This window comes from Mauremys mutica, chromosome 1, assembly GCF_020497125.1.
Source record: "Mauremys mutica isolate MM-2020 ecotype Southern chromosome 1, ASM2049712v1, whole genome shotgun sequence".
In the NCBI taxonomy this organism is placed as follows: domain Eukaryota; kingdom Metazoa; phylum Chordata; order Testudines; family Geoemydidae; genus Mauremys; species Mauremys mutica.
The window spans coordinates 7,989,688-8,003,221 of NC_059072.1; the positions used below are offsets into that span (position 1 = coordinate 7,989,688).

Genomic DNA, 13,534 nt, shown 5'->3' on the forward strand with positions numbered 1-13,534 from the left:
GGGGCGGGGGGGCATGAGAACAGTTTTAAAGTACATAAAAGGTTGTAACAAGGAGGAGGGAGAAGAATTGTTCTTCTTAATCTCCAAGGATGGGACAAGAAGCAATGGGCTCAAATTGTAGCAAGGACGGTTTAGGTTCGATGTTAGGAAAAACTTCCTAACTGTCAGGGTGGTTAAGCACTGGAATAAATTGCCCAGGGAGGTTGTAGAATCTCAATCATTAGAGGTTTTTAAGAGCAGGTTAGACAAACAGCTGTCAGGGCTGTTCTAGGTAAGACTTAGTCCTGCCATGAGTGCAGGGGACTGGACTAGAAGACCTCTCGAGGACCTTTGCAGTCCTACAATTCTACCATTCTATGATTGCCAACATGCCTCCTGCACACCTGTTTTTGGTCTGTGGTTTTCCCTCCAAGTATTCACCCAGCCCACCCCAGTTTTAGCTCATGAGATCAGAGGAGACCACAGCATCCAAGAGGTACGCCGGTTATACCGCACCAATGCATCAGCACTGAATCCTGTGCGGATTCAAACTCACTTGGCTCAGAGAGGGTGGTCAATGGTGGCGACGCTTTAGTTGTCACAACTGTGGTTGCTGGGGTCATTCTTAATGTCATGGTGGCGGCTGATGGAAGAGGAGTGGCCCTTGCATGGCTAGAGCCCACGGATCGGGGGCTCGTAGTGGCAGGCGGTAAAGAAGTAATGGTAGGAGCAGGAGTGGAAGGATTCCCTCGAGATCCCACTGTAAAAAGCAAACAAAGGAGGGGAACTGCATCCATCGCGTAACTAGGTCAGAGTAAGAACACGACTAGCCCTGAAAGGCATTGGCATTGCATGGGAACAAGCCATACCAAGCACCATCTCGTGAGCTAGTGGTGACAGCAAAGACACCAGCAGGAATTGCAACACAAGACTCCGTTTCTCATACCTATCTGGTCAGTAAGGGCCGTCTCTGGCCCCTCCGCCTCTCCATAGAGCGGCCTTATTGAAAACGAGTACATCCCTCTTGGCTTCAGGTCTGTAACTCGATACGATCTAGAAGCTGCTCCCAACAGTTCAGAGGAAAGGTCAGACCCTGGAAAAAAAAGCAAGGAAAGAGGGTACGTTACTCATAGACTTTAAGGGCAGAAGGGACCCTCATGATCATCTCGTCTGACCTCCTGCACATTGCAGGGCACAGAACCTCACTCCTCTAGTAGGCCCATAAACTCTGACTGACTTACTGAAGTCCTCATTTGAGATTTACTGACTTAAAGTTACACAGAATCCACACAAGGATCTCAATGCACTGTACAAATTTTAGACCAGTTAAGTCTCCCAACACCCTGGTAGGGTAGGCATCATCACTCCCGGTATTTATTAGGAAACTGAGGCCCAGAGATGACTCATCCAAGGTCACACAGGAAGAGCGGAATTGTGGGGAAAGTCCAGAGTCCCAGTCCTCTGCTCTCACTACTAGAAAAGACTCTTATTTCTCAGAGGGAAATGAATGATGTAAGAGGGAAAGAGCTTAGCAGGATTCAAAAGAAGGATCCCGCATGTATATGGATAATGAGAACATCCACAGTGGCATTAAATTGAATTAGAAAAAGATCAGGGATAGAAATCTTGATGCTTCAGCACATAATCCAGTCACTGATTGTCCGGCTTAGGAAGACACTTCCTCTGTAGATGGTTTAATCCATGATGGGGTTCCATGCACCTTCCTCTAGAGCACTCCTGCCACTCTCAGAGACAGGACACTGGATTAAATGGACCTTAGGGCAGATCTGATCTGGCAAGTTCTATGTTGTTGTGAACTAATAACTGGCCAAGCAAGGGGAACCAAAGAATAGTGAAGATGTGATATTGTGGAAATATGGCCCTTCCCAAGATCTTTCCAAGGAAACACACTCTACAACTCTCCCCACCTCACATTCTCTTCTTCTTTCCTTACATTAGCTTTCCTTACCCACAGCCATTCATCAGTGGCACCGACGAGTCGTTACCTGATGCCAGGCGCCATGTTAATAAATATGCCGACGCCCCAGGAACACCGGTCCAGCTCAACAAAACGCTGCTTTCCGTGCTCTCCTGAACTGCAAACTGAGTCACTTTGGGCAAACCCACTATTTAAAAGGAAAGAGAAAAGAAACAATGATCGTTTGCTGCTGTGTAAACACTTAAATTGATGGCATGAGACAAAAGAGCTCGAGAGGGAGAATCTACTGAATTTCACTGGGCCAGAAGGAAAGAGACACACACACTATACAAGGGTGGAATCCTGGGCCCATTGAAATCAATGGCAAAAATTCCAGATAGGCATTACAGAAATGAAACAGATGGCTGGCCTGTTGAGTTTGGCATCTTGTCTCTGGTATGGCCTCTGCTACATACTTCAGAGGAAGATCCAAAATATCCAGACTGCACCTGGCCAATTGTGCCAGGCCACACGTGGGTGGGAAATTCCTGCCAGCTGGTTATCAGCTCCAGGATCCTACCCACGTGCCAGCTGCGATACTGACATTCAGCCTCCCTCACTAGCAGCGTATGTAGGAACAGAGGGAATGATTCCAACAGCATGATACAGAACCTCCATAAATCCGAGTGAGCATCTTGGGCCAGATCCTTAGCTCGTGGAGATCAATGTAGCTGTACCAAAACCAATGGCGCTATGCTGATTTACCGTAGATATGATCCCTATGTTTTAGGTTGGTTCTCTGAATTGATCCCAAACTCTTGATACTTTGAGATGAGCACAGAAGTGTCAGCCTGAACAGATCTACTTTCCGGTTGCAGTGGTGACATTATACATTAGCATCTTCCCATGTCTCCTAGGTACTCACGTGTTTTGGCAGTCAGAAGCACTGGGCTTCCCTCCCGTTTCTGGATCATTGAAGACACACGGATGGTGTACGTAGTGCTCTCCTGCAGCTTAGTAATTGTGAAAAATATGATCTCTGCTGGAACGATCTGTGAGGTTTCCAAGCCACCTAATTAATAACAACAATAAAAAAACTGAAGAGTTTGTGATAATGACAGGAGAAAGTAATAATGCTTCATGTAGCAAGCATTATCTTTACAGTCTTTTTCATCCATAGATCTCAAAACACTTGGTAAAGGAGAAGGAGTGTTATTATACTCATTTTACAACTGGAGAAGCTGAGGCAGAGTGATCTTAAGTGTTTTGCACAAGTTCACATAATGCATCAGTGGGAGAGCTGGGAATAGAACCTGGACTCACAGCTCCCAGTGCAATGCGCTATCTATTGGACCACCCAGCCAAAGAATAAGGACAGAGCAGGTCATAGAAGATTAGGGTTGGAAAGGACCTCAAGAGGTCATCTAGTCCAACCCCCTGCTCAAAGCTGGACCAATTGCCAGATTTTTACCCCAGTTCCCCAAATGGCCCCCTCAAGGATTGAGCTCATAACTTTGGATTTAGCAGACCAATGCTCAAACCACTGAGCTATCCCCTCCCCCCAAGTCAAGGGGCAATGCGGGAGTTCTCTTGTTAGCAGACAGGGGGCAGCAGCGCTTTTCTCATACCCCCTTAGTTTGCCTCTCCTTACCAATATGTGGCTGTACTAGCTGGTGAAGAGAGAAACCCATCAATAACCCAGCCTTAAGGCTCTTCCTGTTTAATGTGGCAGTTGAGTTATTTTCAACGCTGCGCAAAATTGTAAAGAATTGGGAGGCTCCTGAGAAACCAGAAAGTTGGGCTTTCATTGGGAAAAAAAAAGATGGCAATTTTTTGCATCAAAAAAATTTCCTTTTTCCTACATTGGGAACTTTTTATGAAAAATCGTTTCTTGAAACTTTTCATGGTGATTTTAACCCAAAAATGTCACTGATCATCTTCTGTTTTTAAAAACGAGGAATTTGCAGAAGTTAACTTCTTTGTACGTTTTTAGAACAAGTGCTTAAATAAATCCCAAGATGGGTCTGAACAGGCCAGATGTTCATTCCGTAAAGCTCGTACTTGGTTAAACAGAACCTTTCAATCATAATTTGGAAAAATGCAACGAAAAGGATCTAGAATTGTTTCTGCAAAGTTTGTTGCTCAGTTTCCAACCAGCTCTCCATGTTAAAAGAGATCAAGGTCAGTGCTGGGGCCGGTTTTGTTCAATATCTTCATTAACGATCTGGAGGATGGTGTGGACTGCACCCTTAGCAAGTTTGCAGATGACACTAAACTGGGAGGAGTGGTAGATACGCTGGAGGGTAGGGATAGGATACAGAGGGACCTAGACAAATTAGAGGATTGGGCCAAAAGAAATATGATGAGGTTCAACAAGGACAAATGCAGAGTCCTGCACTTAGGACAGAAGAATTCCATGCACTGTTACAGACTAGGGACCGAATGGCTGGGCAGCAGTTCTACAGAAAAGGACCTAGGGGTTACGGTGGACAAAAAGCTGAATATGAGTCAACAGTGTGCCCTTGTTGCCAAGAAGGCTAATGGCATTTTGGGTTGTATAAGTAGGGGCATTTCCAGCAGATCGAGGAATGTAATCATTCCCCTCTATTCAGCACTGGTGAGGCCTCATTTGGAGTACTGTGTCCAGTTTTGGGCCCCACACTACAAGAAGGATGTGGATAAATTGGAGAGAGTCCAGCGGAGGGCAACAAAAATGATTAGGGGGCTGGAGCACATGACTTATGAGGAGAGGCTGAGGGAACTGAGATTGTTTAGCCTGCAGAAGAAAAGAATGAGGGGGGATATGATAGCTGCTTTCAACTACCTGAAAGGGGGTTCCAAAGAGGACGGATCTAGACTGTTCTCAGTGGTAGAAGATGACAGAACAAGGAGTAATGGCCTCAAGTTGCAGAGGGGGAGGTTTAGGTTGGACATTAGGAAAAACTTTTTCACTAGTAGGGTGGGGAAGAACTGGAATGGGTTACCTAGGGAGGTGGTGGAATCTCCTTCCTTAGAGGTTTTTAAGGTCAGGCTTGACAAAGCCCTGGCTGGGATGATTTAGTTGGGTTTGGTCCTGCTTTGAGCAGGGGGTTGGACTAGATGACCTCCTGAGGTCCCTTCCAACCCTGAGATTCTATGATTCTATGATTGTTACCTCATTTCTTCTCCTGCACTCACTTCCTGCATGCCAGGAAATGCAACTTGTGCAAAACAGCAGCTCAGAAGAAAGCTTTAAAGCAGCAGATGACGGAGGTCTCCCACCTGCCAGCCCTTCCAAGGGTGTATCATAGACATTCCAAGCTAGCTTTCGTCTAGGTAGCTCTGGTACCAGAGCAGCAAAGCTGTGGTAGCGCATGGTTTAGTGTGGGCTGTATCAGCCCATCAAGAACCCTAGGAAATTCCTGGCATGGCTAACGGGCACTGACATGGCTTCACTGTTCTGGTACCTGAGCTGGATTAAAGCTAGCACAGGCACGTCCACACAAGCTGCACTTACGCCCCGTGACTGCAGTGTAGACATACCCTTAGAATGGGAGATAGACCCTGGAGAGGCTGCCAGTCCTGGAGACTGGCCCAGGAGAGATGGGCTGGTGCAGGGAGCTACTCCTATGGCCTGCTTGGCCACTCGTTGATTGATGGTGGAGGATGTGTAGACTGGACTGGGACCAGGAGGGTGTGCTGAGGAGAGCTGAGGAGGTTGGGTGCAGAGCCAGGAGCTCTCACTCCTCCCATCTGGCAAAATCAGATTGCAAAGAGAGGGAGAAATACCATATGTCTCTCCCTGATGCCATGGCTGTCTCAGGAGCAAGTGTGACGTTCTCTGGAGCTAGGTATGGCTGGCTCCTCCCAGTCAGAAGGACGGGACCATCACGCTTCAGGGATTATGCTTTGCAGACATGCAGCCTCCTGAGCATCCACTGAGCTTGCAGCCTGGATCATAGAATAATCATAGGACTGGAAGGGACCTTGAGGGGTCATCTACTCAAGTCCCCTGCACTCATGGCAGGACTAAGTATTATCTAGATCATCCCTAACAGGTATTTGTCTAACCAGCTCTTAAAAATCTCCCGTGATGGAGATTCCACAACCTCCCTAGGCAATTTATTCCAGTGCTTGGCCACCCTGACAGTTAGGAAGTTTTTCCTAATGTCCAACCTAAACCTCCCTGGCTGCAATCTAAACCCATTGCTTCTTGTCAGAGGTTAAGGAGAACAATTTTTCTCCCTCCTCCTTGTAACAACCTTTTATGTACTTGAAAACGGTTATCATGTCCCCTCTCAGTCTTCTCTTCTCCAGACTAAACAAACCCAGTGTTTTCAATCTTCCCTGTCAGAGCACGCTTTCTAGACCTGTAATCGTTTAATCTCTGGACTTTATCCAATGTGTCTACATCTTTTCTGAAATGTGGCACCCAGAACTGGACACAATATTCCAGTTGAGGCCTAATCATCAGGGAGTAGAGCGGAAGAATTACTGCTTCTGTCTTGCTTACAACACTCCCGCTAATACATCCCAGTATGGAGGGGTTGTTGTTGTTGTTGCTGTTGTTTTTTGCAACAGTGTTACACTGCTGACTCATATTTAGCTGTGATCCACTATGACCCGCAGATCCCTTTCTGAAGTACTCTTTCCTAGGCAGTCATTTCCCATTTTGTATGTCTGCAACTGATTGTTCATTCCTAAGTGGAGTACTTTGCATTTGTCCTCATTGAATTTCATCCTATTTACTTCAGACCATTTCTCCAGTTTGTCCAGATCATTTTTAATATTAATCCTATCCTCCGAAGCCTATGCCAAGCAGCAGTGAAAGGAAGAAAGGGCAGGATCCTTTGGGGGCCTGTAGCAGGGTTGCCCCTGCTCCTGCCCTGAGGGGTTTAAAAGTGGCCTGGCAGGGCTTGAGAGCTGCTGCTCTAAAAGCTGGGTTGATTGGGAAAGTGGCTGCAGGTGAGGCCACGCCCCAAACTGAGCCACAGCTGGCCCCTATAAAAGGCCAGGGAAGCCAGAAGCAAAGACAGTCTCTCTGTGCATTCAGAGGGAGATGGGCCTGGCTGCAGGGAGCTAGAGACGGGGTACCTGAGTGGAGCAGGGCTGGGGAAAGGCAGAGGAGCTGAGGAGCTCCAGCCTGGAAAGCCCCAGGCTGCGGCCTAGCAGTGGGCCAACAGGTACTAGGGGTTGCAGAGGGCAGCCCAGAGGTAGGCCAAGGCAGCAGGTCCAAACCCAACCTTGCCAGTGATGAGTAGGCTGATACTGCAGTCTGCCCCAGGGCGTGGGGCTAGACAATGACTGGCAGTAGCCAAATACTGAGGCAAGGTGGGGATAGAGGGGGGGGCTTCCCTGAGAGGAGAGACCCTGAGAGAAAAGGGGTTACTGCCAGGGGGCAGCACCCCTATGTAAAAGGGCACCGGGTCCAGGGAGGGACACGGGGGCCAGAAGACAGGTGGATCACCAGCCTGCAGGGGGTGCTCCGAGGCTGGAACAGAGCTAATTCCCGGAGTCACCAGCAGGAGGCGCCGCAGGGGTGAGTCCGACCCGTCTACAGGGCCCCTTCCATGATTGAAAACACCCATCCAGCAACACACAAACATACTTGTGAGCTGGTGGAATAACTGAGCAGAAACCAAAAAGTCAGGTGCAGCCAAGAGGAGCTTTTCCTCCAGGGACCATGGTTATAGCTGGAAATCAAACCAAGTTACCACGAGCACAAGAGAAGAACAAAAGATGCCCCATGCCAGGTGTTCAGCCCACTCTTACGAGCCTGGGTATTTCCTAAAAGCATTGACCCCACTCTGCCAGTTTATAGTCTGTCCTCGAGCACCTGTGAGAAGAGGCGGAGGACACTGAGCTGAGAGTTACCTCCAGCGTACCAGGGACCCCCGGCGCTCTCTCACTAGACTTTATATGGCCGATGGAGTAGGATGCCTACCACTGAATGGGACCCAGGATATCTTATAGTGTGTTATGCCCGGGGTCCTTTTCCAGGAGACCTTCAAGCTGTTTACTCCAATGTCGACGATCCGCAAATCCCGGACAGTCTGGATGGGGTTTGAGTCTGCAAGCGAGGCTGCAAAAATGAATGAAATATGGAGATCGGAGTCGGATTTCCATTATCTTTCCGGCCACTGAACAACACCCCACTCCATGACTAAGCCTGCTGACATCAGTGGTTCTATGCCTGGAGAAAGGTGCTACTCCGTGTGAGTCAGAGTATCAGAGTCTAGCCCATGGTACGCCCAGGGCTACATCCCTGATCTCACATGATCCTCACCAGAAGCATCAGGTATACACCCTCTGGGCATATCTCATTTAATGCCTTATCAACAGACCAACTTTTCTACAGGGAGTTCCCCCATTGGGTTCAAAAAGAAGAAAGGCTGGAGAACATTATAATGAGGTTTTGCTATACACCATCCTAAAAATATTGCCCATGGGTTTCAAAATCCAGTTGTTCCAAACACAGCAGGTCCTCAGCCCTGCATGCTCTAGGGGCATTCTCACTCACACACAAAGGAGTCTTGGAAACACGTGAAGTCTGTCATAAAAGAAGGAGGGAAATTTTGCAGGGCTTTTCCAGATCCCACAAGGAACAACAGGGCCTGCTGCTGAACTGAGCTGGACAAGAGAGAGAGACTGAAAGATTTGGGTCCCCATGTATAATGTTACTGAGTGTTCCCAAAAGCCTAAATCCAGCCCTGCCTATTTACGCAGGGATAGCATAACACACTGGCAGCATGTGTGCTGCATCCCGCTCAAGGATAACAGTCTTCTACTGCTGCAAGTTAACAGGGCTGCTCCTTTAGTTCAAGTGGCAAAGGTCTCTGCTGAAGGTGGTAGGTTCCAACCATGCTGTCCCATGCAAGGCAGGGTCATTACAGCAGAACTCACCAGTACGGTGCGTGAGAATCACTTCCGGTCCCTCGGACTTGTTGAACATAGCGCGAACACCAAGTGTATAGTGGGTATTAGGCAGCAAATGGTCAATGTGATAAGCGAGCCCCTTGCTGCCCAGGTACTGGCTCTTGGCAATTCCTCTTCCTGAAAGGACAAGGACACCACAGTGCCTATCATTCACCAAGAACAATGGATCTTCTCCAAAAGGCACCACTTTTCCTCCCAGTAGTGTTATTTTCGAGGCTCTCTGGGGAGGGTGTAAACACAAAGTTGTGGGGGGAAGCGAGTCACTTAGAGAGGCACCAGGGATGAGAAGCCGGAGGGGACGGATTCAACTGAAGAAAGGCAAATGGAGGCTGAATGAGGAAAGGTTTCCCGGCAGCTAGCCCTCGTACCCCGTAGCCGTATCCCCCTTGGCCTTGGACTGGCACCAGGCCCAGAAGTCATCAGTGGCATAAATGGTCTGGAAACCCGCCAAAATCTCCACTGGGGAACATCCCCTGGAATGAATAGGATTCCTTGAGGACAACACTTGATTCCTCTACGAATAGAGTAAGAGACGATGGCCCAAAGATTTCCCAAACCAATTAAGACAAGACCGCAATCCCTGACATATTCGCAAATCACAGCTACTCTGGTGGCCACAAGGGGGAGCTCATGTAAACTACATTTGGCGCATGTGGATCTATGTCCCCCTCTAGTGGCTGGTCCGTGCATGAGATTAATGAGCCCGCTGTAGCAGTGAGTCTCAAACTTTTGTACTGGTGACCCATATAGCAAGTCTCTGAGTGCGACACCCCCCCTTATAAATTAAAAACACTTCTAAATATATTTAACACCATTATAAATGCTGGAGGCAAAGCAGGGTTTGGGATGGAGGCTGACAGCTTGCGACCCCCCATGTAATAACCCCGTGACCCCCTGGGGAGTCCTGACCCTCATTTTGAAAACCCCTGAGCTATAGCTCAACCCTAGAGGTCTCCGTCCTTCAGATCAGCTGGTGGATGCTCATGTTTTTAGCACTGAGGGTTGAAGGTTCAAACCCTTCTGGCAGTAACACACACAGCCTGGCACAGGCTGCTTTTTCACACCCATCACCAGAAATTCAGAGCATTAGCTCTGCAGATATCGGCCATGGAAGCCCAGTGAACTAGAATAAAGCAATCTCTTGTGGCCAGGCAATATTCCATGGGGGCAGACACCCTGCATCGCCAGCTTGAACATCCTCTACACACATCAGACAAAAGCAAATTATGGCACCCGATCTGCACTCACCTCTGCCCGCTCCCCATGGGCTCCAGGAGATTCGGTATCCAGTGGCTGCAGCTGTGGCACTCCATGCAAGGGAGATGGATGTGCTCGTGTAGGAAGTTACCTTGAAATTGGACACGTAGCCAAGAGGCGCTGCCAGGGGAAAGTGACGTTAGCTGATGTCTTGATTAGTAACGTGCTCAGTAAGTGCCAGCACCTCTCAGGGTTCTCACTGCTAACAGCACCGGGGGGAGTGACTTTTAGGGAACAGTGACTTTCAAAGGACATGGTGGCGATCTTATCTTTGCGCTGCTGTAGGTCAGCCAGGGATACAGTCCCGCTGAGAACCTTCTTGTGAAATCATGGGCCAGATCCTCAGCTGGCGTAAATCAGCACGGCTCCATTGCCTTCACTGGAACACCGCTGAGACACACCAGCTGAGGAGTTGGTTCGTAGCCTTTGACTGATGTCGGGAGTCTGCCAAGCCACGCGTGCGGATCATCTTATTCTGTCATCCCTTCTGATCACACAGGCTTCGTCGGATAAAGTGGGTCAGAAGCTGTCTGGGAGACAGCCAAAGGAAGCCTGGGTTACTGCAGGGAGTATTACTGGTGACTCAGTAGCTGGCAAGGTACTGAACCCAATGCCCCGCCAGGGCATTAAGAGGGTCTGTACTGCTGGAGGTGGTGTTGCCTTTTGGAAGAAATATAAAACAAACGTCCTGGCCATACTTGATCCATTGCTCTTTTCACAAGAGAATGGGTGTTACCCCAGAGTCAAATTCCAACACTGGCACGTACTGTCAATTATCCCTACATTTCACTTAGCTATAGTATTTTTCCTCCATTTGTGTCCCAGACTGTGGTGTAATGCTGCTCTGTGGTGTTAAAGTTGTCATGTTCTGCCCCAGAGGTGGCTGCATTCCAGAGGCAGGGGTACAGCTAGTTTGTATAATGCTTTGGAACGAAAGGCTTTGATCACAAGAGGTTAAACTTGCGTCTCCAGTGCCCTTTGGTGCTCTCTGTATTGTCGGTATGTACCGGGCACCTGAGCTGCCCGAGCAAGGAGAGGCACCGCTTCCACACCATGCGTATACTCACACGTTCTGGCTGAAGCAGTGATCCCAGGCCCCTCCGCCGAGCCAAAGAGCACATAGAGGGAAATCACATACTCGCTGTCGTGGGCCAGGTTTCGGAGCTGGTAGGCTGTGGTGGAGCTGTTCAGAGCCAGCTGCCGCGGTCGGTCTTTGTGGAAGAATTCTTTTGGTGGGAAGAAAAAGAAGCTGAGGAGTAAACAATGTTGGCAAGTGGAGTGGGCGGGAGGAAGACTGGGAGCCAGCGAGTAAAGTTAATAGATATTAAGGCCAGAAGGGGCCACTGTGACAATCTAATCCATCCTCCTGTGTAACGCAGGCCAGAGAAGTTCAAAGACCCAGTCAAAGACCTGGATTTCTACCAGTCCAGCCTCCAGGGAGCAAGAGGAAAGCCTGGACTGAATGGGTTAGACCACACTGCCTTTGCAGAATCAAACGCTTCATTTTTTTTGCTCTTGCTGAAGGTACCTTTACAAAACATCAGCAAGAGAATCGAAACCCTTTGTACAGGAGTTTTTTTCCCCTTAAAGGGATTAAAAGAAATAGATGAATCAACAAAGGAGGTGCTCTTTGAAGCAGAAACTTGCCAAAATTAGTCAGTTTACACCCTCCAGAAAAAGTCCAGTGGACAGTATCCCTGTAAGGAAGGCCGGGCTTGGAGCTGCAGGTGGTCTGCAGGATTCATAGTCTCTAAAGGGAGATAAGCCACAAAGTCAAGAAGCCTTTCCCATAAGCTCCTGCTCACAGGGCCTGATTGTCTGCTAGCTCTTTCCCAGGCCTGATGCAGGGAGAGGGTCGGGGACGTTCAAGTGGTACCCTATACTCAGGGGCATGGCCTGCTCCCCTCAGTGTAAGTCAGTGCAGCCTCTGGGCAGCTCTAGTCTGTACTCTCCTTCCCATGGCCCTTATGAGTCCTGGGAGCTAGGGAGCCCTAGCGCAGTGCACTCTGGCCATGCTCTTTATGCTGGAGGAAGAGAGCCAGGGACATTGTGTGCAGAATTCTCCCGTCAGCTCGCCACTGGTGGACAGGCCCTTAGTGCAGGGATATTCAGAGAGCTTTTCTGCTGCCAGAGCAGCTGAATGAGCCCTTAATGGAACTGAGTATTGGGCCCAAAGGGCCCGCAGTGAAACAAGCTCCCTGCCCCGATGCATGTGGGCTGTCGTAGGGTGACCGGGTGTCCGGTTTTCGACCGGAACACTTGGTGGAAAAGGGACCCTGGTGGCTCCGGTCAGCACCACCGACCAGGCCGTTAAGGTCCGGTCAATGGAGCTGCACGTCTAAGGCAGGCTGGCCCCTACGTGTCATGGGGCACCGCGCTGCACCCCGGAAGCGGCCAGCAGGTCCGGGTTCTAGGCGTGGGGGGGCTACAGGGCTCCTCGTGCTGCCCCTGCCCTGAGCAAATGGCCCCACACTTCCATTGGCTGGGAACTGGCCAATGGGAGCTGGGGGGCGGTGCCTGCAGCAGGTGAGAGCAGCGCACGGAGCCTGCCCCCGCCCCTGCCTACTAGTGTCGGACCAGCTGGCCACTTCCAGGGCGTGCGCAAGGCGGTGTCAGGACAGGCAGGCAGCCTGCCTTAGCGCCGCTGACCCAGCTCTGAGACCCCCCCAACCTGGAGCCCCCTCCTGCACCCCAAAGCCCTCAGCCCAAGCCCCAGCCCAGAGCCCTCACCCCCTCCTGTACTCCAACCCCCTGCCTCAACCCACAGCCCACTCCCACACTCTGAATACCTCATCCCCGGCCCCACCCCAGAGCCTGCACCCCCTCCTGTACTCCAACCCCCTGCCTCAACCCACAGCCCCCTCCCACACTCTGAATACCTCATCCCTGGCTCCACCCCAGAGCCTGCACCCCCTCCTGTACTCCAACCCCCTGCCTCAACCCGCAGCCCCCTCCCACACTCTGAATACCTCATCCCCAGCCCCACCCCAGAGCCCTCACCCCCTCCTGTACTCCAACCCCCTGCCTCAACCCACAGCCCCCTCCCACACTCTGAATACCTCATCCCCGGCCCCACCCCAGAGCCTGCACCCCCTCCTGTACTCCAACCCCCTGCCTCAACCCGCAGCCCCCTCCCACACTCTGAATACCTCAGCCCCAGCAAGAAGCCCCCTCCTGTACCCCAAACTCCTCATCCCCGGCCCCACCCCAGAGCCTGCACCCCCTCCTGTACTCCAACCCCCTGCCTCAACCCGCAGCCCCCTCCCACACTCTGAATACCTCATCCCCGGCCCCACCCCAGAGCCTGCACCCCCTCCTGTACTCCAACTCCCTGCCTCAACCCGCAGCCCCCTCCCACACTCTGAATACCGAAGCCTGCACCCCCAGGCGGAACCCTCACCCTCTCACACACCCCAAGCCCCTGCTCCAACCGAGTGAAAGTGAATAAGGGTGTGGGAGACTGAG

At 50.5% G+C, this 13,534-nt stretch overlaps 1 protein-coding gene across 20 annotated transcripts in view; it reads right to left on the reverse strand.

Moving 5' to 3' along the window:
- The window catches only part of LOC123353129 (collagen alpha-1(VII) chain-like), a 196,477-nt gene that overhangs the window by 165,195 nt on the left and 17,748 nt on the right, over positions 1-13,534 (reverse strand). For all 20 annotated transcript variants that reach the window (XM_044994027.1, XM_044994002.1, XM_044993994.1 and 17 more), the window contains 8 exons: positions 11,137-11,295; positions 10,061-10,189; positions 8,780-8,929; positions 7,821-7,958; positions 2,823-2,969; positions 1,986-2,105; positions 926-1,072; positions 536-739 (listed from right to left, as the gene is read on the reverse strand). In XM_044994027.1, coding sequence (XP_044849962.1) covers positions 536-739; positions 926-1,072; positions 1,986-2,105; positions 2,823-2,969; positions 7,821-7,958; positions 8,780-8,929; positions 10,061-10,189; positions 11,137-11,295 — 1,194 coding nt within the window. The remainder of the gene's footprint in view (positions 1-535; positions 740-925; positions 1,073-1,985; positions 2,106-2,822; positions 2,970-7,820; positions 7,959-8,779; positions 8,930-10,060; positions 10,190-11,136; positions 11,296-13,534) is intronic.